General features: G+C 38.0%; 1 protein-coding gene across 1 annotated transcript in view; it reads right to left on the reverse strand.

Moving 5' to 3' along the window:
- mr (anaphase promoting complex subunit morula) overlaps positions 1 to 25,005 on the reverse strand; it is a 596,234-nt gene that overhangs the window by 376,604 nt on the left and 194,625 nt on the right. The window contains exon 6 of the mRNA XM_090388952.1: positions 12,016 to 12,208. Coding sequence (XP_090245078.1) covers positions 12,016 to 12,208 — 193 coding nt within the window. The remainder of the gene's footprint in view (positions 1 to 12,015; positions 12,209 to 25,005) is intronic.

Here is a 25,005-nt window from a genome sequence, read left to right on the forward strand (position 1 = left end):
ACCTCGCGGCAATGACGACAAACACATTGTCGATACCAAAAGGCTATAGGATCTGGCAAATCCACAGCTCTTCCATAGCAATGTTTGCTGTGACTGAGCTGATGGGTGGACCCATGGCCATACCATGAAATTAACAGTAGAGGGATTCACAACACTACCAGTCAGGCACAACTTGAGGACGGCGCAACCATCGTTGGAAGATAGTGAAGTTCTGCTGCCCAGATTGGTGTTTTTGTCGAGAAGTTGTTTGGCGCACGTGATAGCTAGTTGGACAGGAACCGACATGAATAGTGATACCATGTTAAATGAGTCCATAATCTGATGTTCTGAAATGATCAGACAGGAAACCAGATATAGGAACTCTCTGCTGTTTGAAACCATGTGTACGGTGTTGCCTATTAGAGGTGAAAGTAGATTGGCAACAAATTTCGAAAATACTCAACTCATACATCGAGGTGCCACAGCAGGAGACGATAGGTTGCAAGGGGACACTTGGCTTTTGGACTTGCAGAAGACCATAGAACTGTGGAGATGGCATCCAGACACTTATGAACACCAGTGCACTGACACAGAAATCTTACCAGACTTGAACCCACCATATACCAGTGTTGACTTTGGCCTTCCACCACTTCAAGATCTTAATGAGAGGGTCATGCACCAGTTCGTAAATGGAGATTCTTGCAAAAGAGACAGGGTTTTCATTTGGTAGTCAGATCGATTCAGAATGATGGTACAGCGTCCTCCTATCTGCTGGTAGGATGACAATGGAATTATCTCTATTCATTGAGTTGAGAGCAGAGATTTGGCATCAGTTAAGATTGCTGCAGTATTGAGGTGAATCGCATTGGCTATCTCTTCAGGTAAACGTGTCAATGACACCTCGACACCAACGGTGAGGAGTTCCACTGCTCATCAGACAAGGACTTGTCACTAAGTTCAACACAAACTGAGAGCAGTCCATGGTAGCGGCTCCTTGTGTGCAACAGTTTAAGTGGGCCTGATGAACTACATCTTTGAACTTGCCCTGTTTTCATGAGCGATATCGGTTGCATTCCCGGACCGCCTGGAAACGAAGTCTGGATAATACTGGAATTATACAGAGGAGGGGACCAGGTCCCTAAATTCAAGCATGAGGACGGCTTTGCTGGTGAAAGCTCATCATAGGTCGTGATGAAGACAGCTGATCTAGATTTCAAGAGTTTTGAAACTGAAATTCTGACAGGCATGTTGCATAAGTTTGTGGAGAAACAGTGGTCTGTAGCAGAAGCCTCTTCAAATGATGCAGTTAGCATTGCACCAGTATGCGAATCGAATATGTTGACAATGGCGGACTATGAGGATGAAATTTTCTGTAGGTGTGCAAATACAGAACGTAATAATTGGAAAGGGCCTCTGTCTCCTTGATTTTTAAAATATATGATATTTCAGTTGTACCAAGTAAAGGATTAAAAAAAAAAAAAAAAAAAATGTTTGAGCAAAAATCCTTTAATATTAGCAAAAACAAGTTAAGAAAACAAAAATAAATACATCAATTAAAAGCTTTCAGACTTGCGTAGTCTTTCAGTTGGGGAATGAGCGTTATTAAAAAGAAGAATACCAGGTGCTCAGCCATGGTGGTCACTCGGGGCGAAACGCGAGTCATGGGTGCAGGTAACAATCAGCCCTTGGAAATGGAGGCTTGTGGTTGTAAATGTAGTGCTACATTTGTGGTTGTAAATGTAGTGCTTATCATTCTGGAGGATAACTGCTTCCCTGAATGGTGTGGATACATCCTCCTTTACTTCGGTTAAAGGCACCTCGACACCAGAAATGTGTAGCAATTCCAACAAGATGCGGTGGCAGTAGTGTCGGTATTGGCCGATAATTTGAACATTGCAGGATAGATTGAGGTTGTGCTGGAAAGACCAGAAGTCCACAGGGATCACTGTGTTCTGAATCTGGGGAACGGATTGCTGTCTCATGATTAAAGATTCAAATTTGGAGCCTCCTGCCAGATTCCGAAACATAGCTGCCAGTGCAATCATGGCAGATGCTCCCACCTAGGATGGTATGGGAAACTTTAGATCTTAGCAGCACAGCGAGACAGTAAAATTTTTATCAGCAAAGCTGTATTGGTAGCTCATGTAGGTCAAAATTTCATATTTGAAATTTTTATCTAAGTGGTATTTTTCAGGACACCACTCTTCCTGTATATCGGTGTTTCCCAACGTGGGTCCCATGCCCCACATGGGGGAAATTTGATTGTTCAGGGGGGCAATTCAAAAATTGCTCGTCTAGAGTTTAAAACAACCGCCTACTATGATTTAACGTGTACAAAAGAAGAATTGTTGGTATCTCAATTTGAAATAAGCATTCGTTAAATGTTGTACTTTCTATAGAGCCGTACTTAAAAGTTTGGAGTAATATCAACTACAGTTTGCTCGGAGAGTATTGCTTACTATGCCTAGTGAAGGAATAGTACGTACTGTACTGTATTGGACGAGTGCTTATGGCATGCGCATTGCTCAAGCAAAGTGGTTGTCTACTGTAGCCTACCGCAAACTCCGCATGTTATACGAAATAGGTAATTCCTTTCATACAAACGCTCGTTTGGGCGTCGTGACTGTACATTTGGATAGGTTTGGCAATCTCAGATTAAAATAAAAAATTACTTTGTCCGCGCACAGAATTATTATTAATAAAGAACCGTGATACACAATGGTATGTATTTGTCATACATGTATATTTCTGTGGTCTCAGTAAATAAGCAAATAAGACCAAAAACTCGAATTTGCGGGAGAGGAAAAATAAACTTCACACTCTCATATAAACACGCATATATTCGAATATACAAATATTTATTACTCATGCTAAAACTACAATAACGAAGATATCTGCGTGTCACGTAATAGTAAATAATAAATACTTTATCATAGTGCACTTATCTCATTTTTGACAAATTAGACTTATCTGCTCGTTCACAGAGACCACAGATTTAATAGCCCGAATTCAGTAATTTGTGTGATTTATTCATTAAAAAAGCGTACTAATAATTAATTTTGATATATTAAAATAAAATGAAATTAACTTTAATGCATAGTTTATTTTTAGTTTTTGATTTATCTTATATTTAGTTCTTTCAGTTGCACAGTAAAATGAGTAGTGCAAGTAAAAAAAGTTCGTCAGTATTCAGAGGAATACTTAAAATTTGGTTTCATACCCGCTGTCCACGATCAAAGGTCACCTTTTTGTCTTTTATGCCAACAATGCTTGACCAACGAATCAATGAAGCGAGGTCGTCTTGAGGCGCATTTGAAGGCGAAACATAATGCTTGTGTAAATTCAGATTTAAATTACTTTCAAACTTTAAAGAAAAATTTTGAAAAAAGAGCAACATTAAAGTCTCTGTTTATTGCTCATACTGCAACTGTCAATTGTACTCTTGAGGCTAGTTATGAAATTTCTTTACTCATTGCTAAATCTGGGAAAAATCATACTATAGGGGAGAATTTAATCAAACCATCAATATCAGCATTTCTTAAAACAGTTCTGGAAAAAGATGACAAAGACGTGAAAGCTATGCCATTCAATAACAATACTGTTAGCAGAAGAATAGATGAAATGAGTGAAGATATTGAAATAGAACTTGTTGGAAAGCTGAAAACAAGAAAATTCTCAGTGCAAATGGATGAATCAACTTTGAGAGACAGTGAAGCCGTACTGATAACTTATGTAAGATAAAGGTAATTTTTCTGAAGAAATGTTATTCAGTAAATCATTAGAGAGCACCACTAACTCCAAAGATATATATATATATATATATATATATAAGCTAAAAAATTACTTAGATGACAATAATATACCAATGAAAAATATAACATCTTGTGCTGCAGATGGTGCTCCTAATATGATGGGCAAGAAAAATGGCTGCTTAAAATTGATGAAAGATGAGAATCCAGAAATGCTTCTTGTACATTGTGTTATTCATAAGGAAAACTTGGTAGCTAAAAATATTTCGCCTGTTCTTAATGAAGTACTAAAATCAGTTATAAAGTGTGTCAATGCTATTAAAGCTAATGCCAAATGTGAGCATCTCTTCAAGCTTTTTTGCGAAGAACAAAATGCAGACCATGTGAGACTTTTACTTCACACTGAAGTAAGGTGGCTCTCGAAAGGGAACTGCTTGAAAAGATTTATGGAACTATTTGATACTATTAGTGACTTTTTAAGTGACAAACCTGAAATGAAGCATCTGTTAACGGTCGATGGTAAAGCATTTGTGAGTTATTTAGCCGATATCTTTGAAAAACTAAATATATTAAATAAACAATTTGAAGGAACAAATAAAACTCTCGTCGATGCAAAAGCGAAGATATTTGGTTTCATTACATTTATTGAATTATGTCAAAAATATATTTGTAACAAAAATTTTGAACAGTTTCGTTGGCTACAAAAATGTGAAGTGACTGATACCGCTGTACTTGTTATTGTCGATCATCTGAAAATTCTGTCCGCTGAATTAAAAGAAAGGTTTTCTGATTTAAAACAAATTGATTTTCCAACCTGGATGATGCAACCAATGTTAGTGGATTTGTCCGATGTATCAATGCAGTACCAAGAAGAACTCTCAGAAATGCAAAATGATGAGTCAGTTAAAACTTTATTCAATATAAAAGGAGCGATGGCATGGCTTTGTGATGAAGCAGAAATTAAATACCCAAATTGAACCAACTTTGCAAGAGAGCTAGTGTTACCGTTTCCATCTTCATATTTAGCTGAATGTGGATTTAGTGCCATAAATGATTTATTACTAAAGAAAAGAAATCGACTGGATATCACAAAACGGGGAGACTTGAGACTGAAACTGACTAAATTGGAGCCCAATATAAAATCTCTCTGCGGCAAGCATCAAGCACAAGGGTCTCACTAAATTTAGTGCACTCATCTAGAAGTGACTTCGCATGGAATGTTGAAATTATTAAACAATTAAATAATAATTACTAAAAATTAAAATATTATAGAAAATATCTTTCATATAAATTATTTTGTTGTTAGGAGCATTAGCAACTAAGGCCATATTGCTCCGGGATATGCGGTGGTCATTCCCTGACCTTTCCGCATTCGGTGGTGACGGGCTCGAACCCCGGTCTAATCAAGAGGCGTGTGCTACGCACTGCTGCTCCTTCCCACCTGGCTACGGAGGCGCCTAAATTATTTTGTACTTTAATTTTAGTTGTCTATTATATGTTTAGAAAATTTACTTACTGTTTTTTTCTTAATAATTTCCTAATGATTTTTTCCTAAAACCCAAGTCTTGTGTCCTGAACAAGTTGTAATTAGGCTTCATTTAGGGAATAATTCAATTTTTGAATATAAAAAATATGTATATGTTACATAGGGGGCATCAGAATTTTAGAAAGACTTAGGTGGGGCATGGTAAAAAAAAAGGTTGGGAAACACCGCTGTATATCATTCTTCAGGATATCACTTTCTCCGATGGGTGAAGGATGTTTTAGTTACTTTCAATATCAGACAGTAGCACAGCCCATTCTAATCTCAACTGTAATGCCTTCTCAACTGTTTTCCCTTCATTTACAGTTACTGCTGCATTACCAGACACGCAGTATCTTCAATGTGAGAACCAGCCATAAGCATGTACAACCGGTTCTGTTGAACAGGTAGTACAATGAACAGGGCCCCATGCTCAAATGGTCTAAATAATAATATCATCCACTTCTTTTCTGCATTTCTGTCAATGAGACTACTGCTATGTTAATGTCTAGTTGCCCACATTATCATCGCTCCAAGAGTGCTTGCACGAGTTAACTTGAAAATTGCTAGTAGTAGGCCGTATACTTCATTCTTAATGTGTATATTTCATTTGAGATTGAACATAGGACATTATTTAAAAATGTAGTTTTTAGGTTACACTCACTTCCAGTAATATCTGTATTGTTTTTAACTTTTGAAAGTAACTTCTGTAAATAACAAATAGGGCCCCACAAATTTCGAGGCCAGCCCTGTTCACTGCTGAGCTGTATGCCATAAAACTTTCACTTTACTAGGTGGTTGAACGTTTCATTTCACTTGCATTAATCTATACTGACTCTCTCAGTGCAGTCTGTGCCATAAAGGAGAATTTCTCTTCATGTCATCCTACACTGAAAACAATTCACTATCAGTTACTCTCCTGCAGAGAGTCCAAATCAATCAGTAACGTTTTGTTGGACACTGAGACATTCTGGAATTCTGGACTGCTGATATTGGTGCTGAACAACCTCTTACTGCTTTATCACAGCACCTTCAAGTTCCTTATACAGATTATAAGTCTGTAATTTGCAAGGGCTGTGATGAAAACTGGTCACATATCTGAAAAAGACAGATGAGAAGAAGTGGTATTGGCAAGACTGAGAATTGGGCATACTATTTACACACCTGTTTTTATTATTGGGAGAAGATCCACAACATTGCACATCCTGTCACACCCAACTTACAGTGTACCACTTTCTTGTAGACTATCTTCTTTACACTTCCATCCGTTCAAGCACCTTTCAGTCATTCAGCAAATTGAACAAACCCCAGATTTTATCCCATTTTCTTGGTAACCAGGTGAACATAAAACTCTTAACATACTTAAATCATACTGGGCTATATGCATATATATAAATCAATTGTTAAAAGATATATGAAATAAACTATGAACTGACATAATTTGGCCTTAGTAATCCTTGTGTTATTAAACTTAATATCAACAACAGCACAAAGTCGTAGGAGTGCTGTGGCTCGGAGGAGAACTGAGGGGGGTGATTCTCCAATGCATCACAGCCTAAAAAAATGTGCAACTTCAGAAATGTATGCAGATATTTCTGAAACAGGTCATGATCCAGTCAAGGATAAGAATGTATTTGTGTGTGTCCTAGGTGCAGAAAGCGTGAAGAAATTAGGTGGCAACTCAGTATCTCACTGGCGTTTATGAGTGTTTGCAGAGTAGGGTAGATTTCCTTGAAGGAATTAAAATGGGGCCCATCTAGCTCTCAGCTGCCAAACTTAATGCCAGAGCTCACTATTGTGCATCAAACAAAACACTGTAATGTTCACGGCAGAATGCCCTGATGATATTAAGAGTAAGAGATCTGAAGATTTACTTAAGAAGTATAGGGCCATGTTGGCAAAAAGTCACAAATTAGGATTGAATTTGAAAATGTCTACAATTTTGTCCAGACACATTAGGAGGGAGTACATGTTCAGTGCTTTGTCAATCAGTTCAGCTCTGGAGGGTCATGGGGAAGAATGTTTTTTAGCATGGTCTGTGCTTGTTAGCAGAAGAGACTGTTTTTACAGGGATGGGATACACTTGAATAGAAAGGGCGCAAGAATATTTACTGATGTTATCAAGGTGGGTCAGAAAACTGCTAGATTGGCTAACAGTTTAACTAGAGCTGCAGACTGAGGTGAAAATGATTCTTTCATTGCTACTGTTGGCACATGCAGCAGCCTGGAAAGCAAGCTGTCTATGAGATTTCATGCCCTGCTGTGGGTCATCATGGAACAAATGAATACATGGGCTGTGTTAAAACTAAGAGTGCATGCATGTATACTTGCATGTACACTAATGCTAGGAGCATTGTAAATAAATTCGATGATTTTGAAGTACTGGTTAAGTCGGCAAATGCAAACATTGTAGGAATAGCAGAGATGTGGTGTCACTCAGACATAAGTGATGTTGAATTTTAATTTGGGAAGTACAATGTATACAGGAAGGAGAGAGGGAACAGGAGAGGTGAAGGGATTATGCTCTTAATGAAGAAGCAATTTAAGGCAGTTCATCCAATTTACTTGGGTGACGAGTGTAATGTTGATCAGTTTGGTGTGATAAAAGCACTGGGGAAAACAAAATGAGAGTGGGAGTGTGTTATAGGCCTAATGGCTGTGACGAGAATACCAAATGGCAATACAGAGAAATAGTATAGGCCAGCAAATCTGAATGTCTCATAATGAGGGCTTTTATCTTTCCAGATGATGACTAGAATTTCTGGGTTGATCACTCGCACACTAGGAAGACTTATGGATTTCTTGGACGACTGTTTTCTACAGCAGCTTATTACATAGGAAATAAGTGGAAACCATACTCTTTATCTGGTTTACAGCAGTGATTCTTCATTCATTAAGAATCTGCAGGTAAAAGGCCCAGGGTGACAGTGATCACAGCATACTAATGTGGAATTTAATTAAAGATATAGCTACTGCCAAGGGTAGAGGGAAAGGCTTTTGATTTTGTAAGGTTGACTACAGAGGTCTCAGACAGTTGTCATATTGAATGTGTGCTGTGGAAACAACTGATGATGTTACCAATAGCAAATTCAAAATGTGAAGTATTCAACGAAGTAGTGAAGAAGCTACTAGGCTTTTCATGATGAGACCTATGTGGGTATCAAATGATCTATTGTGGCACATAATAATTTTATTCCATCATTAGACAACAGGTAGCCTCAATTAGCAACCTTTTGTCAAGCAATAAATAAATGCAATCTTATTTTCTACAACTATTTCAACCAGCACTGAAATTGTACAATGCTTCTTAACTTGATTGCTGGGTCAATGCAGCATGCTAATAAGGGTTTCATCAGAAGGTTTCATTTAATTACATGCAGCAAAAATTTGGTTTTCAATTGGAAGTTTCTCTTCTTCACTAGTTGTTCAGATTTAATTTTAGTGCATTTTTGTTTTATCCACCTAGTTGAATATCATCCCACATTCAGCACTTCTATGAATAACTAACAAAATGACAACTTCTTTTCCTTGAGGAGCTCATTATCTTTTTTTTTCACAACTTCTTTTGGATCACAAATAGGATTTGGGCATGAGCCAGTGCTTCCCATTAGAACAAGTCACTGATTGTCATACATTTCAATTGGCAACTCTGAAAGTACTCATATGGCTTTTCTCACCACCTCTAATCCCAGCTTTGAATAGACTCATCAGAGGTTGCAACTGTTCAACAAGTTTAATTACATATTTAACTAAAGACAGCCAACATGCATAACATGTACATAAATACTTAAAAATCGTTTAAAAACCTTTAGCCCTTCTTTCTAGATGGAAGTAAATGTCTGTCAAATATATATCCACCTATAGATAGGCATACATTTCCCTTTTCAGTATGCAATGAGATTACAAGAGCAGCCTATTACCACCAAATATTCAACTTCTGTTTTTAATACCCTCGCTACTCCAGTTTTTAGACCTAGTGTAACAGCAAGAACAGTTTAGTCCTCAAGCAGTAAAGACAGAAAAACAATGCTGTGCAATGTTACCAGACAGTTTTCTAAACAAATCACACAAGCTATCAGGTTGTTCTGAGTAAGGTACCCAATATTGTACACTGCAGAGCCACTTTCCGACACTAACACTGAGAGAAATGTCTGTTTGATTTTTTATATATATATATATATAATTTATTTTATTTTTTTTAATTAAGAAAGGGCACCACAATGGGATATTATAGCTTGGAACCATTTGGATTACTAGTATTTGTATCAATCAAAAATGGATCATTTTTTAAAGCCATCGCTACCACTTCTTTCCCTCTCTGTGCAATTTCAAAAAGGAAAATTTTTTTTTTTGTGTGCAGTAGTGTGGTTAGCATTTATATGTTGTGTTGATTACTGTTTACTAGTTTTAAAGCACTACTAACACCATACACACAGAGGGCAAATCAATGTGTTACTCCACAGAACAGCACACCCAATCCTTTAAAAATAACCAAAATTTGCAGAATTTTAACAACTGCTCAAGTTAAACAGTGAACCTACAGTTTCGGGTATTTGTTGTGAAAAAAGCAGAGAAAAACTAGGTTATAATGGTGAGATGGAGAAGCAGTAAAAATGAATCAAATAGACGAGTCTGCATCATAAATCCAAAGAAATGGCAAGTATGCTATAGTTGTTAATAACCTTTCATGCTTGGATCAACCATTAAAAAAAAATAACTAAAAATAATATAAGCCAATGGCGAAGCCATAAATTTTGTAAAAAAAATTTCCTTTCAATCATATTAATTTAATATATACTAGGGGCTTCGCCCCTGCTCACTTTGCTCGCCAATCTCAGCACACACTTTTCTACATAAAATTTTGAGGTATGACAGAGTAAGTGAAATATTTTCTATGCAAAAGACACCTGTCGAAACACACTGATCGATATCTAATCAGGAAATGACAATTATTTATTGGTGCATTTGTAGTGATGTAATTGCCCCGCCCACTTGTATCACTTGACCTGCATCCCTCTTCTCCCATTGGCTACCTCCCCACCATGTGGGACTCAAGGTCAAATAACTATCACTATGTAGGTAAAAATTAAGATCTTGGGTACCACTCCATACTTCAACTAAAAGTCAGGAAGAAGGCAGTGATTGGCAGGTGCCACTCATTGTTTACCCCCCGTCCTTTATTTTGACATTCCATGGGGTGTTCATCTCCCACTTTTCACTGTTTTAAAATCAGGAACTCGTTTTCAGATTTTAAAACAGCAGGATGGAGGGATAAACAACCTACCTAAGTTAAGCACCCCCCCCTTAAGATAAGACACAAAACAATCAGAAACAAAATCACAGAACTCAACCATACAATTATTCCATTCTAAGCCCATGCTCTCTACGTAGAGTCAAGTGGTACACAAATAATAGATTTTAGCCCAGTATGTAATTATTTACCTGCGTTTACACAGGTCACTTAAGAAAAGGCGTTTTGCTTCAGGTTCCATAATGCATGAGGAATATTGTTGCATCCGAAAGAGTAGGATTAAAATATTTAAAAGCTATACAGGTGGTGCCTCGCAATTCGACATACCGCAATTCGACAGTCGGATTTTGCAGACCGGCGCAAACGCTACATGATATTGCAAGATAGAATTCTTTGCTGGCCTATGTAGCAGCATTTAACATTACTAAATAGCGCTAAATAGTGACAGTTGCTTCATACATTTCAACCAATGGTATTAAAGAGCGGGAGTAAGATTTAACCAATGATAGATAAAGCGGGAATAGATCCTACAATCGTTCAGCTACATTAGCCGTCCTCAAAGATAGCTACAGGTATGCCGTCTGTTCTTCCTCAGTTATGAGACATTATCTCGTTAATAATCGTAGTTTGAGTTCACATTTGCTCGAGTTATTTGTGCTAATTTATAATTCTGCATTTCTCATAAAGTAAAAAATTTTGTGCTTTGGCAGTTATTTTTTTTTTAGTGAAATTTGATGATGGGTCCAAAGAGAAGTGAACAATGGAATAATTCAGGAAAGAAACACACTTGGTTGAGCATAGAAAAGAAGAAAGAAATTATAGATAAATTGCAGAAAGGTAGAACAATTACAGATGTAGCTCAAGAGTACGGCGCCCCTAGGTCAACTGTGGCAACAAAGAGACAAGATTATAGGTGCTAGGGTGTTCGCTAGAGCAATGAAAATTTCTGACAGAAACAGATCTTGACAAGAGAAAGGGTAGAACAAGATAAATAAAACATCCTTCCAACGTCTAAGGCTCAATGAAATGTATGTACTCATTATGTATTTTGTAGTTTTGTTTGTTATATGGTAGAATATAGTAAAGTCAATAATACTGTGTATTTCTCTCCGACAACGAATTAATCAAGTTGCCATAAACTTATATGGAAAATATTGACCCGCAATTCGACTCTAATTCAGCGACGGATTATAGTCAAATTGCGAGGCACCACTGTACAAATATTTAAAATATTAACTATTTACAAATATACAAACTATATTGGGTCCATTCATCAGCTAACATTACGATGGAACATCAAATGATGCTCCATTGTAATGTGCACAAGGTCGGTGAACGTTATGGCTTGAATAAGTGAAGTAATTGCCCCACCCTCTTCTCCCATTGGCTCGAATAAATATCACTAAAAGGAAAACTATTTTAATGTATAGAGAGATTATAAAATACCATTGTTTTTTAATCCTGCATCCCTTTACCAAGGTTAAAAAATGAAAAAAAAATAATATGAATTATACCAGGATGCAGCAATCTTGTTTCTAGTGAGGACTTCAGAGAAGATATCAATTTTGATCTGAGATTAGTTCTTTCTAAACATTCTCTTAAATCCAAAAGGGCAGCTTGTGAGTCTGGAAACTCAATGATAATGTTGAACAATTCAGCCAAACGAACTTCAGTATAGGTTTCATAAGCTGCATGAAACAGCCTTTCCTAAATAAAGAGAAAGAAAAAATATAACTTCCAACGTCTTGAAAGATCAATAATTATAAACTTCACAAAATACTACAGGATATACAGTGTATTTCAGTTAATATGAAATTGGGGGGCAACTGCTTATTTTTAGGTTTAAATTAGTCACCTGGAGATTTCTTTTGTCATATTTAGGCTGAAATTTTTGAATTTATTGTTAAAATTGGGATAAGTACAGGTGACCCCCGCTTAACGCTGATAATGCGTTCCAGAAAAACAGAGCGGTAAGTGAATCCGCGCTAAGCGAGCGCCGCATTCCCATAAGGTAACATGTATTTGTGAGTTGCGGTCGGTGCCATAGGATATTTCCTAATCAATAATAAACGGTAGTGAAAAGATGCACAAATGTCGGTCAAAATATTTAATATTCAAATATTTGTACATATAAAGTATTCTGCATTACATACGTATATAATTATATGGTAACTACTTACGTATCAAAATTAAACTTAAAATTCTAATTAAAATCATGAATTTAATTGATCTAAATTGATTTAATTTAATTGAATTTAATTATGAAAAATGTGTCGATTTTGGGTTGAACTTTGGCCCTCTTCCAAATAAACTAAAAGGGGTATTAATTTTAAATCCCCCGCAGTTTAATTACCACCCAACAATAAAGTCAACCGATCCTTCACCGCTTTGAAACCTGGCATGTTTTTTTCTTCTTTCAATATGAAACTTCTTTTAGGCATTCGTTTCCACAAAAGTCCTGCTTCATCTATGTTATAAACTTGTTGAGAAGTATAACGCACAACACCCCTCTTCAATAATTTTAACAAGTTCTTTTTTGAAAGTTTCGGCTCCTTGATCTGCACTTGCGGCTTCTCGCTGGATTTCAAATCTATTCAACCAGCCCTTACTAGTTTTAAATGGTTCCATTTTTTTTTTTTTTTTAGGTGAATTTTCTTCAGATCGTCATATAGGCTAATTTCTCTCTCTTTTTTATTATTTATAATATTTAACTTAACTGAATTCTGCATTGGATATTATCTTCAATAATATTAGTTAGAATTTCCATTTCGATCCTAATAGCCGGTCTAGCCCTAGTTGCTTGCAATGGAACAGCTATCTTTCCCACTGCTAAAATTAATTCTTTATTTTTTTTTTATAATTGTTCTTACAGTTAAACTTGCAAATCCTAAATTTTGGCACACATCCGCTTGTCTTTGACCGGAATCGATTCGCTTCAAAACGTCTAATTTGATTTTCAAATTCAGTCTTTTTCTTTACATTTATAGTCTTCGTATTGCACTCAGATGTTGTTGCTTTTTCGTTCTTATCGGCCATTATTAACTCTTCGAAAATGTAACTGCATTGGTTGCATTAATTATGATACAATGTTCAAGTAAACTGTCCGTTTCGCACGATGTCTAATACGGTACTGAGTGATCACTAGACTTCGGATAGATGCATATAACGCAAATATTACAAGCAATATATGTGATCATTTATTAAAATGTTGATCTCCAAACTACGCAACAAGTCACTGTACTGCAATTAAATTAGCGCGCGAGAGAATTTCACTGAGCGTGGGAATATTTCTCAGGTCGGCGTGAGAAACGTTTTAACCGTATTTTTATATTCATTTTCAAGCTATCGACTCCATCAAATGAAACGATTTGGTTAAGTATGTCAAAAATGCAATCTGTAAAAGGGCGTTATAGTCAGATACAGGTTATAATATAAGAACAGCGTTATAGCGAATCAGCGTAAATCGAACCGCGTTATAACGGGAGCCTGCTGTATTACCATTCAGAAATTATAATTTCTAAATAAAATTTTGGCTAATCAACTGCTTTTTTTTTTTTTGAAGTGCAATAGTGTGTTTTTAGATTAATTTGTTCTCAGTTTAGTCCAAAAACAACATTGGTATACTTACAAAATGAATGTAAACTAATTTTATTTGAATTCATGTTTGGCAATTCTTGTTTTAAATAACTTCCCTGTCTCACTGATGTACAATTTTCCCTTATCTACACATTTTTGTATATGTAGCATGCTTTCTCCTATTTGGGAGAATACTATTTATTACATAAGGTTTCATTTCGTTTATTGGCTTATAGCTATCTACTCCATATTTCTTACAGAAATATGGAGTAGATAGTTATAAGCCAGCAACTCAATTTTCTCCCTTTTATGTATTGTAACTGCTTTTTTGGAATTTGTTCTGTACATTTTTTTTTTCCCTGTAAAGTATAAGTGGCACTCCTGTAATTTTCCATGAGCACTAGTTCATATGAAACTTTAAAAAAAGGAAGAAAAGTGGTAAATTAAAAAAAAAAAAAAAAACAGTCACTTTACTATACATAAAAGGGTATACATACATAAAAATCTCAGAAAACGTCTTTTTTTTTTTTTTTTAACAAATAAGGACTGGATGTGGTAATTAAACCAGTGACAAAATGGGCACTATCTTATGTGCCACAATTCTAACGACTAGAAGGCCTATTAAACCAGTAACAAAATGGGCAATATCTTATGTGACACAATTCCAATGTTTAGAAGGCACATTACAAAAACATGCAAGGCATATGGAGGGAAAAAATCAGGGAGCTTATTTGAAATAGAATTACAGAATGTCGCAAATCTGCAATTCTCATTTCAGGTTCTGTAAAAGAAGCACTAGCAAATCAAAGGTAACGGAACATATGTACGAGTGTACCCATGCTTTTAATGTAAAAAAAAGAAAAGAAAAGTTTTTTCTTTTCTTTCTTTTTAATAGTAGTAGCAGAGGCATGTGATACAAGAAAGCAAGTGTATGAGCTCATGCAGCATCAGCCAAAAAAATTCACACATCCATTCCCTCTAAAAGTTTGTCCAATTCCTCCTTAAATTTATTCAAGCTATCAACTTCCACGATAGATGAAAGCCTCAATTCTGATGGAAGCAGAAAAATCCCATCAGAATTGAGCCTGCTCAAATCATTCAAGGCCTTATACACCTCAATCAGATCACCTCACAGGTATCTAGTATCCAGACACTGCAATTTGCAGAACTTAAGCCTTTCTTGGTAAGAGGACCCCTTCGTTTCCCTCACCAATCTTAATCAGGGAATTGGTATTGGTATGGTTATTTCTGGCGCAAGGGCTACTTAGGCCATATTGCGCCTATAAACGAGATGAGGATTTCACGGTGTCTGTAAAAACAGTTAGAGACAATTATACAGATTTATGCGTTTTAAGAAGCGGAAAATTCCGGGAGATTTGCATCATTACCTATGAACTGTTGGAGTGTCAAAGGTTGTTGAAGATTACTGTATGAAGCTTTTCGGGCATCAGTGTATAAGGTACATTCAACGAGTATGTGCTTTATTGTGAGAACAGAGTTGCAGTGCATACACTGCGGAGGATCATTTCCTGTAAGAAGAAAAATATGGGTGAGCTGACTGTGCCCGATCCGGGCTCTAGCCAGGATGACTTCTTCCTTTCTGTTTACAGAAAAACTGGAAACCCATAACTGTGGTTCAGGTTTTATTTCACGGAGCTTGTTATTCAGTTGAGATTGCCATAGAAGCGTCCACTGTTCTTTACATGTATTTCTTATATGGGATCTGTAGTCCATATATGGAACATAGTAACCTGGCGATGCTACGTTGGATGAATGTTTGGCTGCATAGTCTGCTTTTTCATTCCCTGATATCCCAGTGTGACCTGGGATCCAGCAAAAGATGACAACTTTTGGTCATCATGGATATGCATTAGTTGAGATTTTATAGATTTTATTAAGGGATGCGTTGTTGAGGAGGAATTTTGCAAGGCCAAGATTGAACTCTGTGAGTCACTATATATTACACTTTTTTGGATGGACAGTTGGAGAATGTTTTCTAAGGCAAGCTTGATAGCATATAATTCAGCTGTATAACTGCCACATTCGGTGGGAAGTGAAACAGAGATAGTGTTAAAGGGAAAGACAGCTGCAGCACCGACTTTACTACCAGACTTTGATCCATCAGTGTATACTTGCGTAAAATTTTGGTAATTTTGTGTGTGAGCGGCATGCAGTTGCTGTATATTGGTATTTGCAAGCGAATGTTTTCCCCAGTTTAAGAAATAGCTGTCACAGGATGCTTTAATAAAGGACCATGGAGGATCTGAACTGTTCAGATCATGGAGGATTTTGTCCAGATGTATATTCCAATTTTGTGATAATTCCTGTAATCTGATGCCAGCAGGTCGAATTGCTCTAGGTTTATTTCTGTAGTACATTGGGAACTGTGGATTGTTAAGTATTGGCCAATTGGGGTGAGAAGGCAGACTTTGAATTTTGGCTGCATAGTTCAGAAGTAACATCTTTCTCCTGAGGCTGAGCAGAGGTTCATGGGCTTCGATATAAAGACTTTGCACTGGCGATGTTCTATAAGCGCCTACAGCAATTCTGAGGGCAGAATGTTGAATAGGGGCAAGACGTGCTAGCACGCTTTCCCTAGCAGAAGGGCGCCTCCGTAGCCAGGTGGGAAGGAGCGCAGTGCGTAGCACGCGCTTCTTGATTAGACCGGGGTTCGAGCCCGTCACCACTAAATACGGAGGATGCGGAAAGGTCAGAAAATGACCACCGCATATCCCCGGAGCAATATGGCCTTAGTTGCTAATGCTCCTAAAAAAAAAAACCAAAAACCAAAACCCTAGCAGAATCATACACCGGGGCGCCATAATCAAGGCGAGATCTGATCAGGGCTCTGTACAAGTGAAGTAAGGTGTACCGATCTGCACCCCATGATGTAGAAGAGATAATTCTTAATAAATTCATTTTTTTCTGGCAAGCAGTCCTTAGATGTGTGATATATTCTAAGAAGTTCAGTTTATTATCAAAAATTAAACCCAGGAGACGAATGCTATTCACCACTGTGATGGGATGATTTGTTAGTTGTATCTCTGGATCTGGATGCATCTTTTGTTTATTACAAAAGTGAATGACTCTAGATTTCTGATAGGATAATCGGTAACCATTGTGTATCATCCATAACTCAATGTTATTTATAGATGTTTGCAGCTGCCTTTCGATAAAGCTCATGTTTTGCTAGCTGCAAGAGACAGTCAAATCATCAGCATAGAGGTAAGAGTTTACAGCTTTTGGAATATTTTTTGTCATCAGATTTATTCTAATTGCAAATAAGGTTGCACTGAGTACAGAGCCCTGCGGGACTCCTTCTTCTTGTATGTATGTTTGCGAAAGTACTTGCCGATAGCGAACTTGAAAGGTCCTGTGTTGTAGGAAATTCTGTATGAAGTACGGTAAGTGTCCTCTCAGGTCCAGGGAATGAAGATCTTTCAGGATACCAAACCGCCAAGTGGTGTCAAAGGCCTTCTCTATGTCGAGACATACCATTACTAGATGTTTGTTTTGGATAAACGCATTCCTGATGTCTGTTTCTGCTTTGATCATGAGATCTAGAGATGATTGGTGTTTTCGGAAGCCAAATTGATTGTCAGAGATAATATTTTGGGAATCAAGATACCACGTTAGTCGACGGTGTATCATTTTTTCTATGGTTTTACTTAGGCAGCTTGTGAGCGAAATGGGTCTGTAATTGTTCAGAATAGAATGATCTTTCCCTGGTTTGGGTATCGCCAGTACAAAAGCATGACGCCAGAAGCTGGGGAAGGAATGCTCCATAAATATGCGATTGTAGAAGGTCAGTAGCGAAGATAATGATTTATTGTCTAGATGTTGTAACATTATGTAATATATTCCATCCGGACCAGCAGCACTGTTCTTAGCGGTGGATAAAGCTTCTTGAAGTTCTACCAAAGTAAGTGGTGTATTGTATTGGAAAGAGGATGTAGTTCTAAATTTCGGATGGGATTTTTCTGCTACAGCTTTAATCTTTTGAAATGATGGATCATATGCCGTAGAGTCAGACAACTGTGAAAATACCGTCCCTAGAGCATTTGCAATCTCTGCAGGAGTAGTAGCTCCTGTCCATTCACGGTGAAAAGTGGGGACGACAAAGGAGGAAATTTACCATTTAATTGTCTTATTTTCCTCCAAATAATTCTTACATCAGTATTTTTATTAATTGTAGTTGCGAATCGAACCCAAGAGTCTCTTTTTGCTTTCTTTCTAATATGACGGGCTTTAGCTCTAATTTTCTTGTAATTTATAAGATTAGTGGTAGTAGGATGTTTGCGGAATAAATTCCATGCACGGTTTTTTTCTTTTTTTATATTCTTACAGTCCTCGTTCCACCAATAATTTCTGTTTCTACGAATGCTTGACTTTGACTGTGGGATGGCAGTGGATGCAGCTGCTAGAATCTGTTTTGTAATATGGTCGGCAACTGTGTCAATCGGATGAGATTTGATGATCTGATTGTCGAAGGATACGTTAGTGGTATACTTTGCCCAGTCTGCCTTGGAAAATTTCCATTTTGTGTGAGTTTCTGAAGGTATGCAGTGTGACGTTTCAATTTTACATATTATAGGGTAGTGGTCACTATTGAGTGGATCATCCAGAGTTGTCCACTGGATACTAGGGAAAAGGATTGGAGAGCAGATAGAGAGATCTATTGAAGAGACTGTTCCTGTTGGGAGGTGGAGGTAAGTTGGTGAACCAGTATTTAATATGGTTAGATTTCGTCTTTCAATAAGCATTTCAATGATTTTTCCACGTCCGTCTGTATTGGAAGAACCCCACAATGGATGGTGTCCATTGAAGTCACCCAATAAGCAGAAAGGGGTTGGCAACTGCTGAATGAGATCTTCAAGTTCATGTATGGTACAAGGGCGACTGGGTGGCAGGTAGATTGAAGCAAGTGTTAGGGTAACGCCAATGGCTATTCGTGTGGCAACAATTTCAACAGTGGTTTGCAGCTGAATGCGTTTGCAGGGTACTCTTCCATCTATAAGTATCGCTACACCTCCGTGAGCATTATTAGTAGCAGGTCTGTCTTGCCGAAAGAGAGTGTAATTTTTTATCGAAGTAGACACCTGAGATGTTAAATATGTCTCTTGTAAACAGATTCCAATTGGTTTATAACGCTTAATTATCTCGTGGATGTCGTCGATATTGCTGCAAAAGCCTCTACAGTTCCATTGGATGATGTTTTTCATTGTTTGGATTTAAATGAGGAAGCTGTGTCTGTCTGCTTTTTGGAAGTCTGTTTCTGTCGGTCAATTTTTATTTTGTCTCTCTTTGAAAATATTGGTCTGGCGTCTATTACATCTTCTGGATGAATTTCCAGAATGGTTTCCGTTTCTTCATGAGAGCAAGTCTCATTCGTGTCCATGAAGAAAGATTCAGCATGCTGCTTGTTAACGGGATCAGAGTTTTCTGTTTGAGTAGATCTTACAGGAGTTGTAAGAGTAACAGGAGGTATCGTGACTGGTGTGTTATTAGATCTATTAGAAGTCTGTTGCTTTGAGGACTGAGGTACAGTAGAGAGTAAAGTTCGAGCCCATTCAGAAATAGAGATGCTTGGCGGGATTGATGTATCTGTTTGAACTGATATTGAGTGAAATTTTTGAGCAGCGTCGGCATATGTACGTTTTGGCATCGGTATTAGTTGCTGTAATTGTTTTCTGGCTTCGGAAAATGAGACTTTCTTTTCTATCTTCTATTTTTGAATTTTCTTCTCATATTTCCACTGATCGCATGTTTTTGAAAAAGCTGGGTGATTGCCTTTACAATTAAGGCAAAGTGAGGACTGCGATTTACAATCAGCTTGGGCATGTTCCTTCGATCCACAGTTAGGGCATACTGCATCGCCTCTACAGACAGTTTGGGAATGTCCAAATTTTTGACATTTATAAACCTTAGCGGGTTTGGGATATACGGGCAAATGCGGCAGTTCAAATACCCAGCTTTTACTGATGATGGTGGGTTGGGTGAGCTAAATGTCAGTATGATACTGCGAGTTGGAATAAGTTCGCCATCTTTCTTAATCATGATTCTCTTCGCTTGTATGACCTTCTGATCCTGCAATTCGTTGACAATTTCCTCTTCTGAAACATTCATTAGGTCCCATTCTGAGATAACACCCTTGGAGGTATTGAGTGTTGCGTGTGGTGACACCTTAACAGGGATTCCATTGAATGTTGTGAGCTTGAGAAGGTACTCTGAATGTTTCGAGCTTGTAGTCTCAACCAACAGGTCGCCAGATTTGAGACGGCGCACCATTTTGGGGGAACCTGCTACATTTTCCAGACACTTTTGTATGAGGAATGGCGATAGATTGCCTAGGGCCTGGTTCGCTAAGGAATGCAGGATCAGGAAACTCGGATGTTCTATTAGGGAATCATCCGTCTTCAGTCTCTTTCGGTTGGTTTTGTCATCATTAGGTTGATGCAAATCCTTTGAATTTGGATTTGCTGTCTGGATCGGGGGAAAGTTTTCAAAGTCCATGTTTTGCTCCTTTTGGCCCTGGGGGTTTGCTTTACCACCCAGGTTTCCGGCCCCGCCACGGGGAGGCAGGAGCAGTGCCACAAGGTGACCAAGCGGCTGGGTTAGGAAGTTAGTATTAATATAAAAAGAAACAGAAAGGTGGTTTTCCTTCCTGGGCCTTTGCCTACTTCTTGTAGTGCGAAAGGGCTACTTTGATCGAGAAATCAAGAAAAACAGTTGTTGAAACAAAAAATAGAATCTATTCGCTGAAAATCTCTTTAGAAAAAATGCTTTTACAGACGCACTAGAATCGCTTGGCCACGGAACGCTTGGCACCCGGGGCCAATCAGGGAATAAATCTATGTATATAAATACAAGATAATCTTTCAATGGCAGGGTGTGGTTACTGCGTCAGTGTGAATGCCTAATCAGAGTTAACCACTCTCTAATGAAATTATCTCCCTTTTCTTTTTTTCTTTCTGGGACATTGTGATCATTGAGAGGAGTTGTGCACGTGATCAAGGGACTGGCAAAACTTCTGGAATATTATTATTATTACTAGCCATGTAGTGCAAGGAAGCCTGAGGCTTATGCTGCACCAGCTAAAAGAAAAATTTCCAAGTTACCCTGAGAGAGAGAGAGAGAGAGTTTGTCATTGTTATTTGGTTTTTAGCAGCATTAGCAACTAAGGCCATATTGCTCCGGGGATATGCGGTGGTCATTTCCGCATCCCTGACCTTTCCGCATCCTCCGTATTTGGTGGTCATGGGCTCGAACCCCGGTCTAATCAAGAAGTGTGTGCTACCGCACTGCTGCTCCTGCCCAACTGGCTACGGAGATGCCAGAGAGAGAGAGAGTCGGAAGTAGAAGGGAATCACCAAGAAAGAGAAGAATGATGATAATATGATGCTGATAACTACAATATAGCAGTGTAGTTGGCATTAGCATTAGTAGAGGCATACGATGCAAGAAAGCAAGCTTATGCAGCATCAGCCAAAAAAAAAAAAAAAAATGCTCCGATTTCACCCCTCCATTCATTCCAAATACCTGTCTAGTTCAGCCTTAAATTTATTTAGGCTATCAACTTCCACAAAAGATGGAAGTCTGTTGTTTATTTGTTTGTTTGTTTGTTATTTGGTTTTTAGGAGCATTAGCAACTAAGGCCATATTGCTCCGGGATATGCGGTGGTTATTCCCTGACCTTTCCACATCCTCTGTATTTGGTGGTCACGGGCTCGAACCCCGGTCTAATCAAGAAGCGTGTGCTACGCACTGCTGCTCCTGCCCACCTAGCTACAGAGATGTTGGAAGTCTGTTTCACCAATCAACTACCTGCTGGCTACCCAATGGATGGGATTCTTCCTCTTGCTCATATTAATCACCTGAGATTAATCTGAGCAAGAGGAAGAATCTCATCAGCATTGAGCATGCTCAAACCATTCAAAGCTTATCCCTCTCATTAGTAATAGTAATTTGTAATTATTTCTCTTAAGGTGCAATCTCCTGCTCCAATTTTAAAATTTATTTTCGTGGTACCATTTACTACAAACCATGTCCTTAGAGCCCATACATGTACATTAATGAGATTCATTTAAACAATATTTCTGAGGTGTTTTGCTGGATCTGACCACTCCAACTTTCTGAACACTAACAATTATGATCGGTGTTGTTATTGTTTAGGGGTTATCACATTTTTGAGGGATTCTCTTCCCATGCTCACATCTGGCTCAACCTCAAAGGTGAGAGTGAGATTACCATAGATCCCACTACATGTAATTTATATAAGACTGTTAAGTGTGCCAAAACATTTGTCATTTTCAAATAGACTATCCACTCGACTTTACTGCTTGTTTCTGGATTCCCTGGACCCTGGGAGTTCAGAAGCTAAGCTCAAGTTTAACCAATCTTCGATAAGTCATAAGCATTTGATAGATGAAAATGGCAGGAAATTCCACAAAGAAATGAGCACAGATTCAAACACTGGCAGTCATAATCTGCAACCTAAAGTGCACCATACTTGCACAAACAATAAAATAAATGTGCAAATCAGATCAGAGGATGAAGAAATCTTTCTTGCTTCAAAAAAAGAAGAAAAATGCAAAAACCTGATCTAATACTGAGTCCCCAAAACCTGAGGAAAATACCCAAGATTCTGATGAAATCAATATAGAGCACATAGATACTTCTTCCCAGGCAGCTGGCACTGCCCTGGATAAAATTATCATGATTGGGCTCAAACTTCAGCCCTTAATGACAGATAAAGGGGCTCACATCTGGTGAGCATGGGCTTGGCACACCCAGGGTCCTGAGCTGGATATCATCATCATTCTCCTTTTGGTGATTCCCTCCTACTTTCTCTTTCTCTCTCTCTCTCTCTCTCTCTCTCTCTTAGGGTGCTCAAAGTTTTTCTGGCTAGTGCAGCATAAGCCTCAGGCTTCCTTGCACCATATGGCTAATAATAATAATAATAATAAACCTTACAGGGTCACAGCTACAACTAGAAAAAATACAATCCAGTATTGGACAACTTGAATGTGCAGTGACTGTCCTGCACATAGAAAATAAAATTTTGAAAACAAAATTAGACAAAAAGGAGACTGAAATTGAAATACAGAAGCGACAAACTCAATCCTATTCACAAGCATTAAAGAACAACAAGATTCTCAGTAAATGTAGGAAACAAGAAACTCCACCCAAAATAGGATAAAGATGAAAATGGGGTCATCTTAGTACCTTCTGAAGGCCCCAAACTTAACACAAGTGAAGCCATAAAATAAGCCATCGCAAAAAGCTTGTAAAATGAGTTTAGGTCAATAAAAATCAAGAGACTCAGGAAAACCAGACAGACTGGACTGGTAATTGAAGCAGCCACTAAAGCTGATGTAGACAAAATCAGTACTAATCCCAAGGTAAATGAGATGAAACCCAAAATCAGGGGTCCAAACATTATTATTGTTGATAGTGACAACAACAACAAGATACCATAGCAGAAATTTATGAAAAGAATTTTCAAGATTTCATGACAAAAGAAGAAGTGAACAGAGAATTTATACTAAGTTAAAACTCTAAAGCCAGGTCAGCACAATCCACCAACTGGATTGCTGAAAACTCACTCAGCGTATGGCAATTTCTTACCAACCAACAGAAATATACATTGTCTGGGGAAAGCATAGGTATAGGGAACATTTCTCAATACCTAAGTGCTACAGGTGTTTGAAGTTTGGCACTTCACATACATCTACTCCCAATAAGAGCAAACCTGTGGCCACTGTGCTGTCAGAGGTCATAACTACAAGGAATGTAGAAAAGCACAAGAGGCAAAGTGCACAAACTGTAAAACTCTTGGGCAGCCTTACATTAAGGGCACTTGGGATCCCCTTAGGGATCCCAAGTGCCCCTTATATATAAAAGCAGTCATCCAATTGAAGAAAATAAATTAAGGAACACTCCCATAATCAGAATAATGGCCAAGCCTTGAGGTTCTTACAACTAGGGGCTCACATCTGGTGAGTATGGGCTTGGCACACCCAGGGTCCTGAGCTGGATATCATCATTCTTCTCTTCCTTGGTGATTAACTTTTATTTCTCTCTCTCTCTCTCTCTCTGTCTCTTGGGGTAGTTCAGAAATTTTTTTTTTTTTTTTTTGACTGTGCAGCATAAGCCTCAGGCTTCCTTGCACCATATGGCTAATAATAATAATAACTAAATGCCGAGAGAGCCCCTGTGCAGTTGCAGACCAAATCAAAATTATCATGGAAGAAAAAGAAATAAACATTGCCTGTAGTCAAGATGGGGTAGGATTCAAAGATATCCTAGATCATATAGAATTGTTGCCACCACCACAGACACCTTGTGGGCTGCCTTGATAATAAGAAACCCTAGTTTAGCAGTTACTAAAATCAGTATTTTCTGCAACCCTTTAGCAGCCTGTGCTCAAATTAACCTCCCCAAAGAAGCTTCCTTATTATATCACTATACTGCAAACCTGGATAAAATATAGAGTAAACTTACAATACTTTCAAACAGCTTTACTCTCCTTACCTGACAGTAAAATCTTCGTATCTGTGAATGCCAACTGCAGATCTCCACTATAGAATAGCCACAACTCTGACAGACTTAATTCACACAGAGTAAGCACTCACTCAGTACAGGCATGACTTGGAGAACTTCACTGCTACTTCACAATTTAGTCTTAAACCAGCCACACAATCTTGCAACTTACAGTAGTACATTGCACGAAAGTGTGATTGATGTAACAATGGCCACAAATGGTATTGCCCACAAGTTTGTAAATTAGAAAGTGCAGAAGGCATGGACCACATCTGACAACCATGAAATCACTTTCCAACCGGTTTGTCAGCTGAATCAGATTCCCCCTGCCCAAGTACATGCAAATTGGACCAAATTTACTGAAGCACTGAATTCTACCTTTCAGG

The sequence above is a fragment of the Mastigoproctus giganteus genome, chromosome 2, assembly GCF_048544385.1.
Source record: "Mastigoproctus giganteus isolate SK-2022 chromosome 2, ASM4854438v1, whole genome shotgun sequence".
Lineage (NCBI taxonomy): Eukaryota > Metazoa > Arthropoda > Arachnida > Uropygi > Thelyphonidae > Mastigoproctus > Mastigoproctus giganteus.